Below are 22,083 nucleotides of genomic sequence, written 5' to 3' on the forward strand. Positions count from 1 at the left end.
AGCACTAAGCAATAGAAAGTGACCTCATAAGAAGTGCCTTTGTGGCAGGTATGAGGGACGGCTGATGACCTACATCAAGAACTTGGAAGCCCAACCAAGGTCAGCCTGATTTACTGCTTCTTTCTCTATAAAGAGACTTATCGTTCACGGCCTCAACATTTACTAAGCATTCACCACTGTATTTGAATTTGGGAACTCTGAACAAAGTTGTTTAAGATCTAGATTTTGAGGTGTCATAGGGAGAGAAAATATATAAATTAAAAGATCTGTAATATGAGGGACATTATGCTAGAATTTTAGAAATAGGCTATTTAGCTAAAAATATTTTCTATGTAGGAAACCAGTCAGAGTCCCATTTAATCCAATTACAAAATCTGTATTTCCCATCAGGAGAAACCACGTAAAACTTTTAAAAGCCATTATTGCCTCTGTTATGTCAAACGAGGGCACATTTCCTGGACCTTTACCTCAGACTCCAGGCAAGGAGGGAGAGATGGCAGAAGGAGAGAGGAGGAGAAGAGCGGAGGGGGGAGACTGGCTGAATACAGGACATCCTTCCGTCCTAACGCAAAACACCCACAGCTGCCAGGTTCAGCAGATTATGCTTCTTGTATTATTATCGCACAAAATACAGTATGACAAAACAGTGCTCACTCGTATGCCATCGTCAAAAGAAAATATCTTCTATTTACCAGATTCATTTAAAGGATTCTTCTTGAATGACTTAATTTTAACTCCTGGCATATTTCTAATGATGAAATAGCACAAACATAATCCACTTCGGCAGCAACACTATTAATAGTGTCCTTCTTGGATTTCTACATTCCTTTTCTCTGTGAAGTTCAAAGCACCTTACATGTACTATTTTATTAATCTGTAGACCATCATTACAAAATGGATACTGCACATGTCATTATAATTTACACTACAAAGTTAAACTTCAAGTAGAGAAGAGTTAACAACTAAATTCACAAAGTAAAAAGTTAGTGGTACCCCTGAGGCTAAAACTGGAACATTCTGGCATCCTGGTGACCCTCATCTTTTAGGCAAAAAGTCTTGCTTCAAAAGGAAGGCACATTCTTTGTTTTGTTTTTGTTTTTGTTTTTCACTGAAAGAAGAAGAATTCAATATAAAACTTGCTATGGGTAGAAAAGCACTGCTAGAATATATAGGGGGAAAATTTGAGTTGATAAATTCTACTGTTAATACATTTCTTGAAAAATACTTAAGTTTAGATTTTGAGAGCAAAATGATGTTTTTTAAAATGTATTTTATTGTTTATGCTATTACAGTTGTCTCATTTTTTTCCTCCCCTTTATCCCCCTCCACCCTGTTACCTCTTCCCACCATCATTTCCCCACCTCAGTTCATGTCCATGGGTCATACATACAAGTTCTTTGGCTTCTCCATTTCCTATACTATTCTTAACCTCCCCCTGTCTCTTTTGTACCTACCATTTATGCTTCTTATTCTCTGTACCTTTTCCCCAATTCTCTCCCCTCCCCCTGCCTGCTGATAACCCTTTGTGTGATCTCTATTTCTGTGAATCTGTTCCTGTTCTAGTTGTTTGCTTAGTTCATTTTTGTTTTTTTTTAGGTTCGGTTGTTGACAGTTGTGAGTTTGTTATTTTACTGTTCATATTTTTGATCTTTTTCTTCTCAGATAAGTCCCTTTAACATTTCATATAATAAGGGCTTGGTGTTGGTGAACTCCTTTAACTTGACCTTATCTGGGAAGCATTTTATCTTCCCTTCCATTCTAAATGAGAGCTTTGCTGGATAGAGCAATCTTGGATGTAGGTCCTTGCCTTTCCTGACTTTGAATACTTCTTTCCAGACCCTTCTTTCCTGCAAGGTTTCTTTTCAGAAATCAGCTGACAGTCTTATGGGAACTCCTTCCCAGGCAACTGTGTCCTTTTCTCTTGCTGCTTTTTAAGATTCTCTCATCTTTAATCTTGGGTAATGCAATGATGATGTGCCTTGGTGTGTGTTTCCTTGGGTCCAACTTCTTGGGGAAGCCCTCTGAGCTTCCTGGACCTCTTCGAAGTCTATTTACTTTGCCAGATTGGAGAAGTCCTCCTTCATTATGTTTTCAATTTCTTGCTCTTCCTCTTCTCCTTCTGGTACCCTATGATTCAGATGTTGGAACATTTAAAGTTGCCCCAGAAATTCCTAAGCCTTTCCTCATTTTTAAAAAATTCTTATTTCTTCATTATTTTCTGCTTGAATGTTTATTTCTTCCTTCTGCTCCAAACCATAGATTGAGGGCTGGTTTCCTTCCCTTCACTGTTGGTTCCCTGCACATTTTCCTTTATTTCACTTTTCATACCCCTGACTTTTTCTTCTATTTTGTGACCATATTCAACTATTTCTGTGAGCATCCTGATAACCAGGTTTTTGAACTCTGCATCTGATAGGTTGGCTATCTCTTCATCACTGTTGTATTTTTTCTGAAGCTTTGATCTGTTTTCATTTGGGCCATAACTTTTTTTGTCTCAGCACATCTTTTATGTAGTAAGGGGTGGAGCCTTAGGTATTCGCCAGGGTGGGGCAACCCCCCCTAGCTGTATTGTGGCACTGTATGTGAGGAAGGGGTCAGAGAAGAAACAATGCACTGTGTTCAACTCTCTGCCAGCTTTCAGTCACTTCCCCCACTACCCACAAGCAAATCTGCCCCTTCTGGTGCTGATTCCCAGGTGGGTGGGTTTGTGTACATTCTAGGATCCTGTGGGTCTCTCCAAAGAATTCTCCTGTGAGGCTGGGAGTTTCTCCTGTGGCCTCAATCCCCACAGGTTTTTACAGTCAGAGGTTTCGAGGCTTTACTTCCCCATGCTGGAACCCTGGGTTGCTTGGTATGTCTCGTTCCCCAGTTGTTTCTCCTGGTTTATCTGCACACAAATGTGGGACCACCTGGTCTTCCAGCTACCACCTTGCCACTAGTCTTCCCCACCCTCACTGTTAGTCTCTGCCTCTCCTACTGGTGTGGATGAAGGTTTCTTCTTTAAGTCCTTGGTTGTTGGACTTCCATACAGTTTGATTTTCTGGTAGTTCTGATTGTTTTTTGTTTTTAAATTTGTTGTTGTCCTTCTTTTGGTTATGCAGGAGGGCAAAGTGCATCTACCTATGTCTCCATCTTGGCCAGAAGCCAAAAATGATCAGTTTTAAAGGTCTATAATTCAGTCTTACTATACAGAAGTTAGTATCAGCAAAGTGACAAACTCATGCAGCAATTGCCTTCCTTTCTACCTCCTAAGGCTAATGTTGCCCCCACCTTTTAAAAATAATTTTATTGGGGTGACATTGGTTCATAAGATTATGTAGGTTTTAAGTGCACAAGTCTATGGTACATCATCTGTATACTGCACTGTGTGCCCACCACCCAAACTGAAATCTTCTTCCCTCATACGTTTGACCCCTCGTACCCTTTGCTACCTCCCACCCCCTTTCCCTCTGGTAACCATCATACTGTTTTGACTGTGTCTACATTTTCGTTTGTTGTTTTTCTTGCTTTGTTCACTTGTTACTTTAGGTTTTATATGCCACACATGAGTGAAATCATATGGTTAACTTTTTCTGTATGCCTTACTTCACTTAGCATGATATTCTTAAGATCCACCCTAGTTGTTTTAAATAGCAGCTTTCTCAAAGTCAGCTTGCTATTGGTTTTTTTTCTGCCAACTCAAAAAAAGCAATCTCATTAAAACTTTAATTAAAAAAGAGAAGTATGGCCCTGGCTGGCGTAGCTCAGTGGATTGAGCACGGGCCTGCGAACCAGAGGATCGCGGTTCGATTCCCAGTCAGGGCACATGCCTGGGTTGAAGGCAGGTTCCTTGCAGGCTAACTACCAGCAGGGGACGCACAAAAGGCAACCATACATTGATGTTTCTCTCCCTCTCTCCTTCCCCTCTAAAGATAAATAAATAAAATCTAAAAAAAAAAAAAAAAAGAGAAGTATGAATCAAGAATAGCCGCTTGGATATTCTTGATTTACAGCACATATTATTCAGGCAAACAAGAGTCCCGCAAATGTGCTTAGAGAAAAATATTTGGAAAAGGACAATACTCTGTCTTCTCTGGGAGATGAACGCACTCTGACTGACGCAGAAGGGATGAGAAGTGGCAACTTTCGCAGTCATTATCTGTGTATCCTTCCCACTACCCAGCTGAGTTCCTGCTGCTCCCGGACTGCTCCTCCTCTGTAGTTCTACACTCTGGAGCTACAATACTACTTCATCTCTTGGCTCTTTGAAACAGAACTATTACTTAAAACCACAACTGGGGTGGAAGAGGAATACATTCTGCTTAAGTTGGAACTTAGTGTTTTAACTTAGTCCAACGGCCAGACTGACCTAGTTCAGACTCCACTTCTTACCTAGTTCAGTTATTTCTGTACCATGTTTTTATTTCTGATAGATTTTCAAATATAGGGGTGGGAAAAAGTAGGTTAATAATAAGATAATAATTAATAAATAATAATATGAGAATAAACTCTGTAGTTTCACATACTCACAACTATAAAACTACTTTTACCCACCCCTGTATAGTCAAGCATTCTTTTACTAACTTCCACATATTTTCCCACAGTTGTCATGATAATTAAGGCTTGATTCAGGTCAATAAAATACTGAAAATCACGGTGGGAAGGACTGTTCACACCTAAGTAAACACCTATAATAATTTTGACAATAAAATACTACAAAGTGAAATTTAGAAACTTTTTAAATGCTTATGAAATTTAGCATTTAAATTTATAGAAATTTAAATGCTAAGTGAAATGCTTTTCCCCTCTCAGAATCTTCTACAAGGCATCATCAGGTCATTAAGAATTCCACTAACGAGAAGAAATGACAGTTCTCCCTGCCAAATGTATTACCTGCACTGGAATTGCCCTCATTGTTTCGGCAAGAAAGCTCTTGCCTGAAGTGTAATCACACTGCTGTCACCGGGAATGATTGACTTTAGGTGGAACAGCAATTTGCTATCTAATCTTCATTGTAATTCTAACCCTGTCACTAGAGATGCTTGTTCTGATTAATGAAGTGGGTAACTCATCAAAATTCCTCAGCTATTTCCCTTTTGTCAGAAAGCCTAGTGATAATTGCTAGAAAATTCTCCGCCATGGAAAAATAAACAATGAATTGTAAAGAGGACACGAATGTCAACAAGTTCACAATTTATCTCTGTCGATGGAAATAACTGGTGCAACTAGTGGGTCTGGGGGAGCTGGCCATGGGGTGAGTGGTAGGAATCAGGCTACACTCTCCCCAGGGCCCTCGCTGACTCCTTGCTGCTCCCAGGCCAAAAGGAACAGGCATTGGATTGCTACATAAGGAAGCAACCCCCAACTCCTTTTTTCCTTTTGGGAACAACTATAGCTGGGCAAAAGACCCCACATGCCACATGAAGTGTGTGGGAGTTGGAGAGGGGAAGACCTACGTATTGGCAGAATAAATACCCTGGGAAGGAGCAGCACTGAAAAGTGCTACCTTGTGAACCACCCTACTCCTGATTTTTATAATTTTCAAAAGAAAACAGAGGAAATCATTGTGTCCCCTAACCTCAGCCACATGTGTTTCTATAACTAATCACATTAGGGAAAATGCATTCAACTCTCAGCACGCAGTGCTAAGACTTGATGCTATTGAGTTCCGTGGAAAAGCCTAGAGGCCTAAACTTTGACAACCACTGCTGGGTTCCATCTGTGCATAAATGGAACCTGTGGGATCAAAAAAAGGCTTTATGTTTGAAAAACAAAACACCAGTGCAACGGTTTGGTAACTTGGTCCTCACTGTCCCTTCTGCTAGAATAGGAAACCCGGGTTACTTGTAGGATGAGGGTAAGAAAGAATATAATAACAAAACAAACAACCTCCTTACCAATCCTAAAATTTTACTTGATAAATTTCTAGAGTTGGCTATATTAGGTAACATGTAATAATGCTGTAAATACTCAATTGTACACCACACATGGCTCTTGGCAATAAACTTAAGAGGGGAGTTAAACGAACCTCAATATTCTCTACCTATGTGCCCGACATTTCTCTTACCTGCAATTTTATTTGCAAAGTGGTGTTTCCTTCATTTCTTTCCCCAAACAGACAATACTGCTGAGAGCATGGTTGCTGTGTTTCAGTTCAGAAATGAAACACAGCAGTTTGTTTCAGTAGTCTGTAGGCAATCCTGGTAAAACTAAGATCTTTGGGAAGGAATCATGGTATATAAATGAGGTTATAACCTTAACCACAGTTTTCATCATCTTGTAATAGAAAAATCCAGGCTTGTTTTCCATATATACCCATGATCCCTTGGTTTAGTTTGAGGTGGCCTTTTGGAAGGCACAGTGTCACAAACATAACAGTAACAATGACTCCTTTGGGTCATTACTATCTTACTCTCTAACAGGAAAAAAACAACAAAATAAGCAATTTTGGTTCCCCTATAGGTTAAAGATTTAGGTAGTGGCAACACATCTTTCACTGTTCCAACTTTCACAAGCAGGAAAGATCACAGACTTTCATTAAGAAAACATGAAATGTATTTCAGAATAGGGTGCAAAATTACGAAGGCTGTTTTCCAAATGGTATAAGAATTTCATAGTTAATCCCTTGTTTTTGCTAAACAAAAATGACATGTGGATTGCTGAATTTTCCCAAGAGATTTCACTGCAAGATCATAGAAAAAATAAGATAGGCTAGAAGTAGAAAATTTCTATAAAAATAATTTTTTTAATAAAACAAAGAGACGTAGAAACAAAATGTGCAGGAAAGATGCATGAATAGTGCTGCATCTGAACTTTAATGAGAGCCTGTTCTGCTTCTCTCAGAAAGTCTTCTATTAAATAATGTGGTCCTAATGTGATGCTAGAGACTGTTTGGAGGAGCAAATACAATCCAGAGTCAAAGCACAAAAAAGTATAGAAATTAAAGGAGCCCAAAGTCAAGCAACTCCTGGAAACATTCAGTCTTCCTGCAAATGCTCCACAGACCCAGCCGCTGGGCTTGTGCCAGTGCACATTCTGAGGGTGCTGACAAGAGCTTCCTGTTGTTTAGTCACTCACAGTGAAGTCAGCTAGGCATTTCCCCCCTTTTCTCCTGCGGTCATATTTAAGCTGCTGAGTGTCCAAGTTTCACTACCCAAGGGCAGCCTCAGGCTCCTCTAGAACCAGGCTAGGAATGTGGACTGGGACCAAGAGGATCCCAGAGGGCCTGCTACTCTGGTGACATTTACCAGAGGACCACGTGGTCTCCAGCCAAGTCAATGTAAAAGCCTGAGAAGTATGGCAGGTAGATTTGTCCTGTGTCTCAGCTACACCTGTACACACTGGGGAAATCTAAGTAGGAGGCACTGACAATAATCCCACTGAAGGGGAAAGAAGAAAAGAACTAACCTAAGTAACTCTGAAAAACAATGTTTTGGCTAATATGGCTAAAAATGAAAATAATTCTACAAATATTATACCCTCGTTAATAAATTTGTTTCCATAGCTATATGGATTAGGAATTCTGAACTATAATATACTAAATAAACAAATAAGTAAATATATTTCAGATAATAAGCTCAGGTTTCTCACTGTCCAAGAAAGAAGTTATAGACAAGCAAGAAGGGAAAGCTATGCTGAAACCTGTGGTACTAGGGTAGGGTAGAAGTTATCATTATAAACTCATGATTAAAATACATACAGATACAGAAATAAGATGCAAATAAGGAAGGAGGAGGGATGGCATGACCCCGTGTTGCTGCACTGGAATTGGATGTGTTGGTGTGAACTGATGGGTTTTAATATACACACTGATAGACACAGAAATAATATAACGTGTATGGGTTAGTACACATATATAAATATATATATATATATATATATATATATATATATTACATTTCCAAGTCCTGTCTGCTCAGAGGGCCCAGAAACAGTGACATTCCAGGAGCAGTGAACACACCTAGTTCCAAGGTCTTGGTTTCTAAATATTATTCTCCAATAAAAGGAACCAGGCTTCCATGTAAAAGTAGTTGATTCCAGGGTTAGGGCAGGGAATATATATGAGCCTGAAACATCTTGTGGTGAAAGAAAGAAAGGGAGTGCCCAAAAAAGGGCAAAAGAGTCAACCTAAAATATTTTCTAATGGCATAAGTTAGAACAATTTGAGTAACAAAGTAAAAACAACCATAATATTAGATTATAACCCACAGAATACAATAAATACCCACGAGCCTATACTGATACAAATAAATAATTGAATAAATGAATAAATAAACAGATGGGGGAATAGGACAGTTTTTCTTTCTCAAAGAATTTCAATTAATAACTGGAGAATAAATAAGTATAAAATTATCATTAGACAAACACCTCACTATAGAACTGTAACAGGTAAGCTCCACCGATGGATACTAAAATTAACAGGTTAAAGTTAAAGGATAAGCAGGATGGTTGCATAATTTCACAATATTCCCTCTAAGGCATTTATGAGTTACAAAGGGGAAATGGTAATTTTAGAGTGGGGAAACTCATCAGACAAGGTTAACATCAACAGTAATCAGACCTATTAATGCTATTTACCCCTGATAAGATACACTGAGAAGGGCCTCGCTTTCTGTAGTATTCTTACAGAAGATCATAATCTCAATCTAAACAAAAGAAAACATCAGAAAACCAAAACTAAAAGATATTCTACAGAATACCTGACTAGTACTCTTCAAAAATGCCCAGATTATAAAAGACGAGGAAAGATAGGCACCGGGAGGGGACTAGGGAGACATTACAACTAAAGGCAACGTGAAATAATGGACTGAGTCCTGGAGTGGAAAAAGGACCTTAGTGGAAAAACCAATAACATTCTACTAAAAGCTACAGTTTAGGCAATGATATTTAATAATATTATATCAGTGTTAATTTCCCAGTTTTGATAATTATACTATGTTTATGTAAGACATTAACATTGGGGAAAGCTGGGTGAAGGGTATTCAGGAACTCTGTGTACTATTTTAGCAACTCTGTGTACTATTCAGGAACTCTGTGTACGACTCTGTAGATCTAAAACTGTTTCAAAATAAAAACTTAAAAACAATAGAGTATAGCTTCAAATCAAACAGAATCTGTGGCAAAAGGGAAGTAATTAATTCACAATCTCTCATTTTAAAATACACTGGCTGGTCCTGTTAAAGTCGAGTAATCTGTTCTAGTAGAGCACTCAATTTGTAAAACTCTTATGTGTCTTAAATTCATACCTAACACTTCTATCTAAAACATACATTATTTCTTCTTGTACAGGACTTCAATGAAATTTAAAAGTGAATCTTATCGGGAACACAAGTCTTACTCGTCTCTCACTGGTTGGCACTTTTTCCTTATGCCCTCTCAAGAGGGCCCCCTGAGTACTGATTCCCCTTCCTACTTATTGTCAGAAACCTGAATGGTTACTGCATTAGGACGATCTAACTTCAGGAAGAACACAGCATCAAAGACTATTTGCTCATCTTTCTCAAAATGTTAATCCCAGTTCTTAACATTTCCTCCCACCACACTTTCCTCTTTATTCCTAAAACCAAAATCTGACCAAATTCTTGTTATTTTATATCTGAATAATTATGACCTCTTGACCATCAGTCCAAAATGCCACCACCAAACACAACCAGCTTTCTGAAAAGATTACTCAGGTGGGCTTAGGGTTACTTTGCCCCATCACTGATGGAGCCTTTTGTCATTCTACAAGGATGCTTGTAGATGATGTGACAGAATGATGAATAAAAAACAGTACAAGTCCCACCTGGTGATTTTCCTTGTAAGTTTGAATTAATAGCTCTTTCAGTTTCTTCTTTCTTTCTTTTGCCAATTTTTCTTCCTCCTGAAGAATATGAACATGTTGAAACATGTCTTTTTCTGGATGTTTTGGAGAACTTTCTTCTTGCTTTTTCTTTTCTCTATTTATAACAATTTAAAAATACATACATAAACAATAGACTTAACAATGAGTAATTACAGACCATTGTGGAATGAATACTCAATTTTCCATCAGAAGACACAGATTTAGATCTGGCTTTAAAATCTAAACCTACATGATAGGGGGCCCTGGCTGGTGTGGCTCAGTGCATTGAGTGCCGGCCTAAGAACCAAAGGGTCACTAGCTTGATTATCAGTTGGAGCACATACCCGGGTTGAGGGCCAGGTGTCCAGTAGGGGGCGCTCGAGAGGCAACCACACATTGATGTTTCTCTTTCTCCCTCCCTTCCCCTCTCTAAAAATAAATAAATAAAATCTTTAAAACAAAAACAAAAAACTACATGGTATGGTGATGTTTTTGAGCCTTAATTTATTCCTTTTTAAAAAATAAAGTATGGATTAAATGAAAGGAAATTGTTGTAATGTGTTCTGAAAAGTAGAGAAGTATTATTGGCTCATGGTAAAAAACGGGAGGGAGATAAAAGCTATCTATATTTCCACACAGACTCAAACACTGATAACATGCCAGTGCTGTTTCACTATAGAGTCACTGTTTATTCATTCCTCCACGGTTTATTAATGCCTGTTATCATAAGTAATATTACTTTAATTATCTTTGTGCACAAATCTTCGTCTGGATTTCTGATCATTTTCTTAGGGCAGTTCCCCTAGAACTGGAAATTCCCAGCTCAAGTGATACTAACATTTTTATGGCTCTTGTTTTTATTGCCAAATTGCTTTCTGCAGCATTTAAATCAGTTCATCTGCCAGAAGAATAGCACAGTATCGGCCTCACTGTAACCATGGATAAGATTTTAACTTTTAAAAGTAATGACTGGTGAGTGATCATTTGCTGAGTGCCCACTGGAGCAGAGCTCCCTGCTACCAACAAATGTTACTAGCTTCACAGTTTATTTCAGGTCAGCCTAGATTTCTCAGGGCTTAAGAGCAATGGAAAAAGCATGGTTGACCTTAGCAAGAACTCACTAAAACACTGGTGATGGCTTTCTAAGATGAATGGTGTCCAGAGGAGGCTGAGCCCAGCACTTGAAAGTGAAGGGCAAGCCCCCTGCAGAGCTGTTTTAAAGTGGGTAGAATGAGAGCAATCAAGAACACAGAGGGCAAAGCTGTGTGGGCTGATGGGCGTGGAAGCGGCTATCTAATAGGTCTTTGTGGCCTCTCTGTTTGAGTATTCAGTCACTTCAGGCACACTGTTCCCAGGCCTTTGCAGTTCAAGCATCAATGCTGTGTCTCTGAATAAATACATGTTATTTCCTTTGTGAAGCTCATTTCCTTCATGAGGACACATAATAGTACTACATCCTGTGAGAACTACTTTGATTTTCCTCTTATGTCAGATACTCCTTTTCTTTATCAGTGGCAGCCTGGCCATGGAGACTCTCCCTGTGACTGTCACAAGACACTACATGGACGCCATTCAAAATAGAATGAGGCACAATTAGTGACCGTGCATAAGGCAACACGTTAAACCTTCGAAATGTTCAGGTAACCTAAGAGATGCAAACCAACCAATATAATACCTATTATAAGTGCAAAATACATTGAAAATGAGGATACTCCTTAATGTTAAGAAAACTGGTAAACCAACCCACAACCAGAATAGTAATAGTCCAATCCATTTGGAAAGCAACTTGGCAATATTTCAAGAGTCATAAAAAGGCCTATACCATTTAACTCAGTAATTACAATCCTAAGAATATAATTCAAAGGAATAAAAAAGTTCTTTGCTTAAGGATGCTCAGTGCACTATCGGTGGAAAAGTCTGAAATAGCTGTAATGACTACCAGTATAAGGAGAGGAGATTATTACATAAATTATGGTATAGAACTCAATGGAGTAACATACAGACCTCAGGACTCCAGTTAATGTGATAATTACAACAACCAGATAACAAATTAAATGTACTTTATAGTTGCAATTAAGTATGTAAAGGGACAAAGACCAGGAAGACATATGGAAAAGTGAAAAGAGTTAATTTGTTAAGATGGTGGAATAATGGGTGATTTCTCTGTTGTGTTTTCTAATTTTAATGTTTGTTCACTTAAAAAAACTTTAAAGTACTTCCAAAATGACTGCTTGAACAAAAACAAACGCTACACTGCTCATCACAGCTGACTTACATTTTCCAAGCTTCTTCCACAGTGCGCCTCCTCTCAATTATCTCTCTCCGCAGCTTTACCATCTCCCTCTGAATCTCCTCCTCCTCTTTCTTGGCCTCCAGAGCCTTCCTTTTCTTCTCTTCCTGTACCAGATACTGAGCCTCTACGAAGGCTGATTTTTTCAGGGTCTTTTCAATTCTCTGGCGCTCCAATTCTTTCTCCCGTCTTACGCGATTTTCTTTTACCTTAAGGAGAATACAAAGGTAAAATGCAGCTTTTCAAGTAGAAAAGAGATTTGCAAAATCATAGAACACATTTTGAAGTTTAGAATATACCCATTCTGCTCCAGAACTCCACTGTTTATCAGAAGAATGGAGGGAATTCATTTGTTTACTGGGTAAGGGCCAATACAAAATTTTAAGTGAAGTTAGGTAAAATGACTCTCCAACAGTTAGGGAATTATTTGCACCATGGAAAAGTTGAAAATCTAATGGGTCAGCTGCCAAGGTCTGGATTCTTATTTAGTAATGATTTCCCACCCATAAGATTTTTCAAAATATACATTATACTATTTATTTATGCCATGTCTGCATACTAATTATAATCTTTTTAAAAATAATATTTTGGGGAGGCTACATTGTGAAGGATAGAGAACAGTGATTTACAGATGGTCCCCAACATATGATTGCTTGACTTACAATTTTTTGACTTTACAATGGTACAAAGGCAATATGTCTTCAGTAGACACCATACTTTAAATTCTGAATTTTGATCTTTCCCCGGGCTAGTGGCATGTGGTATAACACTTTCTTGTAATACTGGGCAGCAGCAGTGAGATTAATTTGCCCACCTGGAAGCTAATGTAAATGTCCTGAGCACGTTTAAGGTAGTCTGGGCAGAAAGTGTGTTACCGTATTTTGCTGTGTATAATGTGCACTTTTTTACCAAAATTTTGAGGGAAAAATAAGGATGCGCATTATACATGGGTAGTACTAATTCTGTACCTATATAAATGTTTTTACTTCTTTTATTTATGCTTATGCATTAAAAGTGTAACACTAGAGAGCAGTAACAATATCTGTATGCAAAAGAATGCCTTGGAATATGTTAATCAGTTTTGTTTCTAAATATAAATAAATAAATAATTTAATCAAAAATTAAAATGAAAGCTTTTTTTCTTGAAAGTTTGGGCCAAAAACGTGGGTGTGCACTAGACACAGGAGTGCATTATACACAGCAAAAAACAGTAAATGAGGTTTTGACTCACAATATTTTCAACTTACAGTGGATATATTGAGGTGTGACCCCATTACAAGTCAAGGAGCATCTGTATTGTCTTAAGAAACATCACAATCCTGCATTCATTTCTATCACTATTTAAATATATTAACGATTCTGGGTCAAATTTGAAAATCAAAACCATGAACTTCACAGATATCTCTGAATAAGCACAGTGATTTTTTAAAAATCTACTAATTTGCAGGAGTGTCCAACCTGCAGCCTGGAGGCTGCATGCAGCCCAGGATGGCTGTGACTGCGGCCCAACACAAAATTCTAAATTAACTCAGAACGTAAGGATATTTGTTTTTGGTCACGTGTTACAGTGTATTTAACGTGTGGCCCAAGACAACTCTTCTTTTCCCAGGGTGGTGCAGAGGTGCCAAAAGATTGGATATCCCTGCTAGAGGCTGGACTAGCTATAAATTAAGGATTGGTCCTTCCCCTCCTGCTTCACTGGACTTTACTCCTATCTTACCCTCCAGATATATGACTTCTAGGTAATGGCTATCTCTTATGAAACGTCTTTCCTCCTCCTCGTTACAAATCCAAACCAGGATGTACTTCTATGTCGTTTTCCTAACATGCCCAGTCCTGATTAGGCACACCTTATCATTTAAAGCAATCGGAAGTTCAGTGTTATGAAAGACAGCACTCATGTCTAGACATGAGTTCTGGTTTAGTCTCGGCTATGGACATATGGCAAAGATAGAGTCCTTCTGATTCCGTGGAGCTTCTCTACAAAGTGTGGAGATGCATCTTTTTCCTATAACCTACTATTCCCTCCAGAGAAAAGAAAGTTTCCATATGACTTTCTAATTCAAAACAGCTGAACTAGATTTAATTCAGATTTGTCCTCCCTTTCAAATTATAATCACAAAACGAGTGAATTTTTTTCAGTTGTCTAGAAAAGAATTATCACTATAACACTCACCAGAATATTCATGATATTAACATACCGATGTCTCAATTCAAAACCAAATTCAGGCAAAACCCAATCTACATACTTATAATAGGAAGTACCATATCCAACTAATCAAGTTCAGCTCACAGCTCTATTGGTCAAATTCAATTATTTCTTTTTTGGACGTTTCTTAAATAGTTTCCTATCCTCAGTCTATGAGCACTACTTTTCTTCTGAAGTTCTTTTATTTTATTCTTTCTAACTGAATCACAGATGGCACCCTTTTTCATAATAAATCCTCAGTCTTTATTTAAGCTTATTAAATGTGTTATACAAAGATTGCTTCCTGTTATCCATTTTAATTTTGTTTTTCCCTCCCACCTGCTTATGTCTTATCTCCATGGTAAGACGAGGATCCTTCTGCTGCTTCTTGTCTTGCTTTCCATTCATTCCAAGATCTTCCAACATCCCAGAATCCACCACATCTTTATGGAGCAGATGGTCTATAAATTTTTGAACAGTGGTACTTTCCTCTTCTTCCTCCAAATAGCCGCAGAAATCTGGAGGAAACAGAAAAATGACAAAAAAATTTTATTTAAAAATGTTAATATAATTTCCACATTTATGTAAACAATCCTGGTACAATAAAAATACAATACTGTTAGTGTTCAATACATGGTAACTGCTAATGCCAGTTGGATGAGTATAGTCCTCAGCAATTAACTGCAATTAAGAGAGAAAAAACCTTTACTCATGAAGAATTGCCCTCATCCATGTCACTAAAGAATTCCTGACAAATTTATTTAATCTAAACATCCTTGAGGACTCTGTTAGTTTTTGTGTTTTTAATCCTCACCTGAGGACATACTTTTATTGTTTTCAGAGGTGGGGGTGAAGAAAGAGAAACATCAATCAGTTTCCTTTCTATATATGCGCCTATGGGGCATCAAACCCGAGAACTTCTGGTCTATGGGACAAAGCTCCAACCAACTGAGCTACGCTGGCCAGGGCTCTATTTTTTTTTTTAAATGACAATTGCAGTTGTAATTAACAAATAAAGTAAATATTTAAAAGTTTACAATAAGTTTTGACATATACATATACCAATAAACCATTACTATAATCACGATAATGAACATGTCTGTCAGCCTTAAAAACGCCCTTGTGCTTATTTATAACTCTTCTCCCGCTCTTCCACAAACTCTCCGCCCTATCCCACGCAAACACAGACCTGCTTTCTGTCACTACAGATGTTACATTTTCTAGAGTTTTGTACTTTTTTGCTGGGGGGGAGGTCAGGCTTCTTTTACTCAGGGTAATTATTTTGAGATTCATCCATGCTGTATCAATAGTTTATCTCTTTTTACTGCTGAGTAGTATTCCATTGTAAATGTATACCACAGTTTATTCAATCACTCATCTGTGGAAATAACATTTGGGTTATTTCCAGATTTGGGCTATTGCAAATAAAGTTGTTAAGAACATTTATGTACAAGTTCTTGTATAAACATGTGCTTTCTCTTCCCTTGGGAAGAGAAACTTTTTAAGAAACTGCCAAACTGTTTTCCAAAGTGGCTATATGACTTTATATTCTCACTAGCAGTATAGGAATGTGCCAGTTCGCCCACATCCTTACAAATATTTAGCAAGGTCTTTTAATTTAAACCATTTTAATAGGTATGTAAGTGGTACTTTTAACTTGTGTTATCCTAACAATTCACAATATTGAACATCTTCCTTGTTGATGTTCTGTTTGGTATACTATGTAGTTACATACATTATTAAAAATAGGATATTGCCCTGACTGGTGTGGCTCAGTGGGTTGGGCGTCATCCTGTAAACCAAAAGGTTGCTAGTTTGATTCCTGGTCAGGGCACATGCCTGGGTCATGGACCAGGTTCTCGGCTGGGGTCATGCAAGAGGCAATCAATTGATGTTTCTCTCTCCCTTTTTTTCCTTCCTCCCTTCTACTCTCTCTAAAAATAAATAAATAAAATCTTAAAAATAAAGTAAAATAAAATGGGGTATTGAAGTTTCTAACGGTTATTGTTGAACTACCTATTTCTCCTTTCAATTTTGTCAGTTTCTGCTTCACATATTTTGGGACTCTTTTGTTATATACACATATGTTTATGCTTATGCTTTCTTGATGGATTGACCCTTTGATCATTATAAAATGCCCTTTGTCTCCAGTACCATTTTTTTTTCAATCTTAGTCTATTTTTTTCTTGTATTAGCAAGCTGCTCTTGCTCTTTCTGGTCACTGTTTGCATACTATATCTTTTTCCATCTTTTTACTTTCAACCTTTTTATATCTTTGAAACTAAATTGTGTCTCCTGTAATAGCATATAGGTAGGTCATGTTTTTCGATTCAATCTGCCAATCCGTCTTTTGATTAGAGTGTTTAATTCATTTATAGTTAATGTAATTCCCGGTAAGGCAGGAAATACATTTATCATCTTGGTATTTGTTTTCTATACGTCTTATGTAAATGCCCCTTGTGAAGTTAAAGAATTTACCTTCTATTACTAGTTTGTTAAGAGTTTTTAATCAGGACAAAGGACTTTTCCTATGTCTACTGGAATAATCACATGTTAATTAATATTTTTGGTAAGCATCCTTTTTATGGCTACATAATAATTTTGTTTAATGTTTTACTAAAAACAGAAATTAAATTAGACTAAACCCCCCAAACACAACTCTGTAAGCATAAGATGAGTGAGGCCTGGATGACACTAGGCAGTGACAGCCACCCTGAGCCACAACCAGCTCCACTGGCACCACACGAAAGGAAGCGATAGTTCCACTACATTTCATCTGTGTTTCGGAATGACTATGAAGTATGAAAATGCCTCACTTTAGTAATGACATTAACGAACTAGAAAATATTCCAAAGGTGGCAACCAGGGGAAGATCTAGACACAATTAGGTAATAAAGAACTGTTGAGAGAACTGGGGTTAATTTAATGTAGGAGCAGTGAAGTATATGAGAGATCAGATACTATTACAGCTTCCACAAAAACATAAAGGCTGTTCTTGAGAGAGGGAATACATTATTATGTTCTGTGGCATTATAGGGTAAAAGTTACTGAGGACAACTTCCGGCCAAGATGGAGGCGTAGGTAGACACAGTGTCTACCTCCTCACACAACCTCACACAACCAGAAGGACAACAACAAATTTAAAAACAAAAAATAATCAGAAGTGCCAGAAAGTCGAAGAGTATGGAAGTCTGACAACCAAGTGTAACGGGCTGCAGCCAAGGCAGGGGGCCCAAATAGGGATGTGTAATGGGGTCCAGAACTCAGGGTGTCAAGAAATATTAGAGAAAAGTGTATATATGATGTCCTTACTCCCACCAATCTGAGCTGGAGGATGGGACACACGGAATAGGGCCATTGAGAGCTGTTTTGTACAGCAACAGCTTTGCAGCTAACCTATGGCATGGTCATTTAACATGTCTAAAGCCTTTAACTGTTTTCACAGATATTTTAAATAGCTGCGGCCATGCTCTGAGCCAGGGGGATGGGAATGACTTCAACCCAGGATGTGACTGGGAAGCAACTCCCCCTGTTTACAGCACCTACGTAAGAGCTTGGAGAAGACTGGCTCCACGCCATGGGGCCACACCTGCCCAGACTCACTATGGCAGCCCAGTAAAGCTGGAAGAATACGGGAATGCTGGCAGGTGTAACTGGTTGTGGGAGGAGTCGGAAATGGGGCTGCAGAGGAAGTTTGGCGAGGTGTAGTAGCCAGGACAGGAATCACCATATGGCTTAAAAAACAGGAGAGACTGCCTGGAAGAAAGGGAGTGAAAGGACTCTTGCTGGTGAGCCATAAGAAGGTGCCACATGGCTTTGGATTAACTGGACATTGTGGCAGTGACACAGCTGATGGTGTTGGGAGCCTGAATCATGGACTTCTGCTTCTTTTCCTGAGACACAGTACCCCAGACTGGGCAGAGGGAGAAGGAAAGACTGCGTGTGTGTTTGTGGGTATTCTAAAGAACTTTAGTATTTTAATGAAGACACTAAGTCATTACTCTAAGTCTGTATAACCTTTAAATAAATAATTTCTTTCCTTTTCACCAATCTCTGGCATTGAGAGACATCTTTCATCTGGTGGCAGGCAAAGTGAACCTAGTACGGGGGGAACCCCTGGAGAAAAAGGTGGGGTCCTTTTGGTAATACTATATTGTTCATTCCCCCCAGGGTCTGTTCTGTAACACAAGGAATTAAAGAAGAAACATTCACCCAGGCTGGTAGGAGGGGAGGAAATGGGCAGCCAGGGCAGAGAGGACTCATGGCAAGGCTGTGGCTGGAGGACCAGGGTGGGCAAGGGTGGCGAGGTGGCAGCTGGCAGATGGGGTGGTCCACATTTGTGTGTAGGTAAACTGGGAGAAACAACTGGGAAGCAAGACAGCCCACACAACCCAGAGTTCCAGCAAAGGGAAATAGAGCCTCAAAATCTCTGACTGAAAAAAGCTGTGGGGGTTGAGGCCACAGAAGAAACTCCCAGCCTCACAGGAGAGTTCATTGGAGAGACCCGCAGGGTCCTAATGCACACAAACCCACCCACCCAGGAATCAGCACCAAAAGGGCCCCATTTGCTTGTGGGTAACAGTGGAAGTGACCAAAAGCCAGCCAAGAGCTGAACAAGTGGCACTATTCCCTCTCAGACCCCTGCCCCATATACACCATGCAGAAATGTGGGTTGCCCCGCCCTGGTGAACACCTAAGGCTCCACCCCTGACTACGTTAACAGGCACACTAAGACAAAAAAATTAATGGCCCAAATGAAAGAACAGGTCAAAACTCCAGAAAAAACACAACTAAGTGACGAAGAGATAGCCAACCTATCAGATGCAGAGTTCAAAACACTGGTAATCAGGATGCTCACAGAATTGGTTGAATATGGTCACAAATTAGATGAAAAAAAAGAAGGCTATGCTAAATGAAATAAAGGAAAATGTACTGGGAACCAATAGTGATGGGAAGGGAACCAGGATTCAAACAAATGGTTTGGACCAGAAGGAAGAAATAAACATTCAACCAGAACAGAATGAGAAACAAGAATTCAAAAAAATGTGGAGAGGCTTAGGAACCTGCAGGATATCTTTAAACATCCCAACATACAAATTGGGGGTGCCAGAAGGAGAAGAGGAAAAGCAACAAGTGGAAAAGTTATTTGAACAAATAATAAAGGAGAACTCCCCCAGTCTTGCAAAGGAAATAGACTTCTATGAAGTCCAAGAAGCTCAGTGAGTCCCAAAAATGTTGGTCCCAAGGAAGCACACATCAAGGCACATCATAATTATCCAAGATTAAAGAAGAGAGAATCTTAAAAGCAGGAAGAGAAAAGGACACAGTTACCTAAAAAGGAGTTCCCATAAGAGTGTCAGCTGATTTCTCAAAAGAAACCTTGCAGGAAAGAAGGGTCTGGAAAGAAGTGTTCAAAGTCAGGAAAGGCAAGAACCTACATCCAAGATGATGCTATCCAGTAAAGCTTTCATTTAGAATGGAAGGGCAGATATAATGCTTCCCAGATAAGGTCAAGTTCAAGGAGTACATCATTACCAACCCCCTATTATATGAAATGTTAAAGGGACTTATCTAAGAAAAAGATGATGATCAAAAATACCAACAGTAAAATAAAATTAGCATTTAAAAATCAAAAACAAAATACCAGCAGTAAAATGACAATGAACTCAAACTATCAACAACTGAACCTAAAAACAAAGACAAAACCAAAAATGAACTAATCCAACAACTAGAACAGGAACAGATTCACAGAAATAGAGATCACATGGAGGGTTATCAGCGGGGAGGGGAAGGAGAGAGAATGGGGGGGAAGGTACAGGGAATACGAAGCATAAATGGTAGATACAAAACAAACGGGGGGAGATTAAGAACAGCATGGGAAATGGAGAGGCCAAAGAGCTTAAATGTAAGACCCATGGACAAGAACTAAGGAGGGGAGGATGACAGGAGGGGTACAGGACAGAGAATAAAGGGGAGAAAAAAATGAGACAACTATAATAGCATAATCAATAAAATATATCTTAAAAAATAAAATAAAAAAGTTCCTCAGGCTAAAATTCTGACTCTCCTAAGAAGAAACGCAATGACAAGCAGAGCCTCCCAGCAGCAGGAGGGGCCCCTCGGAAGCACAGGCTCTCTGTCCCGGGAGGGGTTCAGGCAGAGACTGTGTCGTCCCCATGAGCTGTGCTGTGGAAGGATCTCTGTGCAGGGGTGAAGGGAACAGATCGGACTAGGTGATCTTGAAGGACTCCTCTAACTTTAAGAGCTCATGACTTTGCGAGTCCTGAGCTGCTGATCTTGAAGAGTCCTAACAAAGGGAACGCTGCCAGGTGAGTTGACCAAGGGTGTCCCAGTAATGCACAAGGACTGCCACCACTGTCACCTGCCTACCATTATGCTCAGGGGAAACAATCTCAAGGCTCTGGCTACATTTGAGGAATCATCACAAGTTAGCTATTTAACTTGTCTGACACTAGCTCTGTGTACAAGGAGTAATTTTTTATAAAGACATATAAATATAAATAAAGTAAATATAAAGTGATGTATGAGTGTTCAAATGCAGTGTCCAAAGTAAGTAGTCATCTAACAACATATAGGCAGAAGCACTCCTAAACAGCATTATTTACTATTATAATCATAAGAATTATCAATCATAGAATATTTTAAAGAACATCATGAATTTACTGAAGATATCATTTAAACTGAGTCAAGAAAAATTGAATCCAATTATAAACATAAGCAAAACACTGAAAAGCTAAATAACATATTCATTATTCAAAAGAGTTGAAAATAAATACATCCTTGCCCTGACCAGTGTGGCTAGTTGGCTGGGTGTTGTCCTGGAAAGTGAAAGGTTGCCAATTCAATTCGGGTCAGGGCACAGGCTGAGGCTGTGGGTTCAGTCCCTGGTTGGGGTGCATATGACACTCATCCAATAGCTGTTTCTGTGTCACACTGATGTTTCTCTTACTCTCTTTTTCCCTCCCTTCCCCTCTCTCTAGAAATGAATAAATAAAATCTTTAAAAAAAGACACCTTAGACACATTTATTGGATGTTAAAGCTTAGAACAATGAGATCAGTTCTTACCATCAAACCTGTCATGTTTTAAATGACCACTGGCTTCTAACGCAGGAGGGATACTTGCCGCAGTGTCTTCAGCTTCCCCGTCACTTGATAGTTCTTGCTTAAGTTTGGTGTCTAACCACTCACTGACCAGCTCCTGAGCTACCAATAAAACAAAAACATTTTTTAAAGATTTCAATTACTTCAGAGACCTTACTTCATTCACTGTTTTCATTCATTCAATAAATATTAATTGAGCACTGATCGTTTCTCCAGATGCATCGTTCTTGATGCTAGAAATACAGCAGCGAACCAAACAGGAAAAATTAAACCTATACCACAAAGCTTACATTCTAATTGGGGAAGAGAGACCATAAACAACTAAGTCAGAAGAGTAGAGCTCTGGCTGGTGTGGCTCAGTAGCTTGAGCACTGGCCTGCGAACCAAAGGGTTGCCAGATCGATTCCCAGTCAGGACACATGCCAGGGTTGTGGGCCAGGCTCAGTAGGGGGTGCACGAGAGGCAACCATACACTGACGTTTCTCTTCCTCTTACCCTCTCTCTAAAAATAAATAAATAAAATCTTTCATTTTAAAAAAAATCAAAGCAGGAGAATAAGAAATGGTATACAAGAAATGGAAGATAGGTGTTGGTAGTTTTAAATTGGGTGGTAAAAGTGGCCTCACAGTGAAGATATTTGAGCAAAGGGGAGGAAGTGAGGGTGTGAGCCATATGGATAT

General features: G+C 38.9%; 1 protein-coding gene across 2 annotated transcripts in view; it reads right to left on the bottom strand.

The window, feature by feature from the left end:
* CCDC191 (coiled-coil domain containing 191) overlaps positions 1-22,083 on the bottom strand; it is a 76,394-nt gene that overhangs the window by 39,244 nt on the left and 15,067 nt on the right. Inside the window, exons 4-7 of one of the 2 annotated variants that reach the window (XM_037057400.1) lie at positions 21,368-21,505; positions 14,620-14,798; positions 12,078-12,301; positions 9,764-9,917 (exon numbers count right to left, since the gene is read on the bottom strand). In XM_037057400.1, the coding sequence (XP_036913295.1) occupies positions 9,764-9,917; positions 12,078-12,301; positions 14,620-14,798; positions 21,368-21,505 (695 nt within the window). The remainder of the gene's footprint in view (positions 1-9,763; positions 9,918-12,077; positions 12,302-14,619; positions 14,799-21,367; positions 21,506-22,083) is intronic. The other variant, XM_037057401.1, reaches the window with a different exon arrangement.

This window comes from Sturnira hondurensis, unplaced genomic scaffold (genome assembly GCF_014824575.4).
Source record: "Sturnira hondurensis isolate 20B ecotype Veracruz unplaced genomic scaffold, ASM1482457v3 Scaffold0009719, whole genome shotgun sequence".
In the NCBI taxonomy this organism is placed as follows: Eukaryota; Metazoa; Chordata; class Mammalia; order Chiroptera; family Phyllostomidae; genus Sturnira; species Sturnira hondurensis.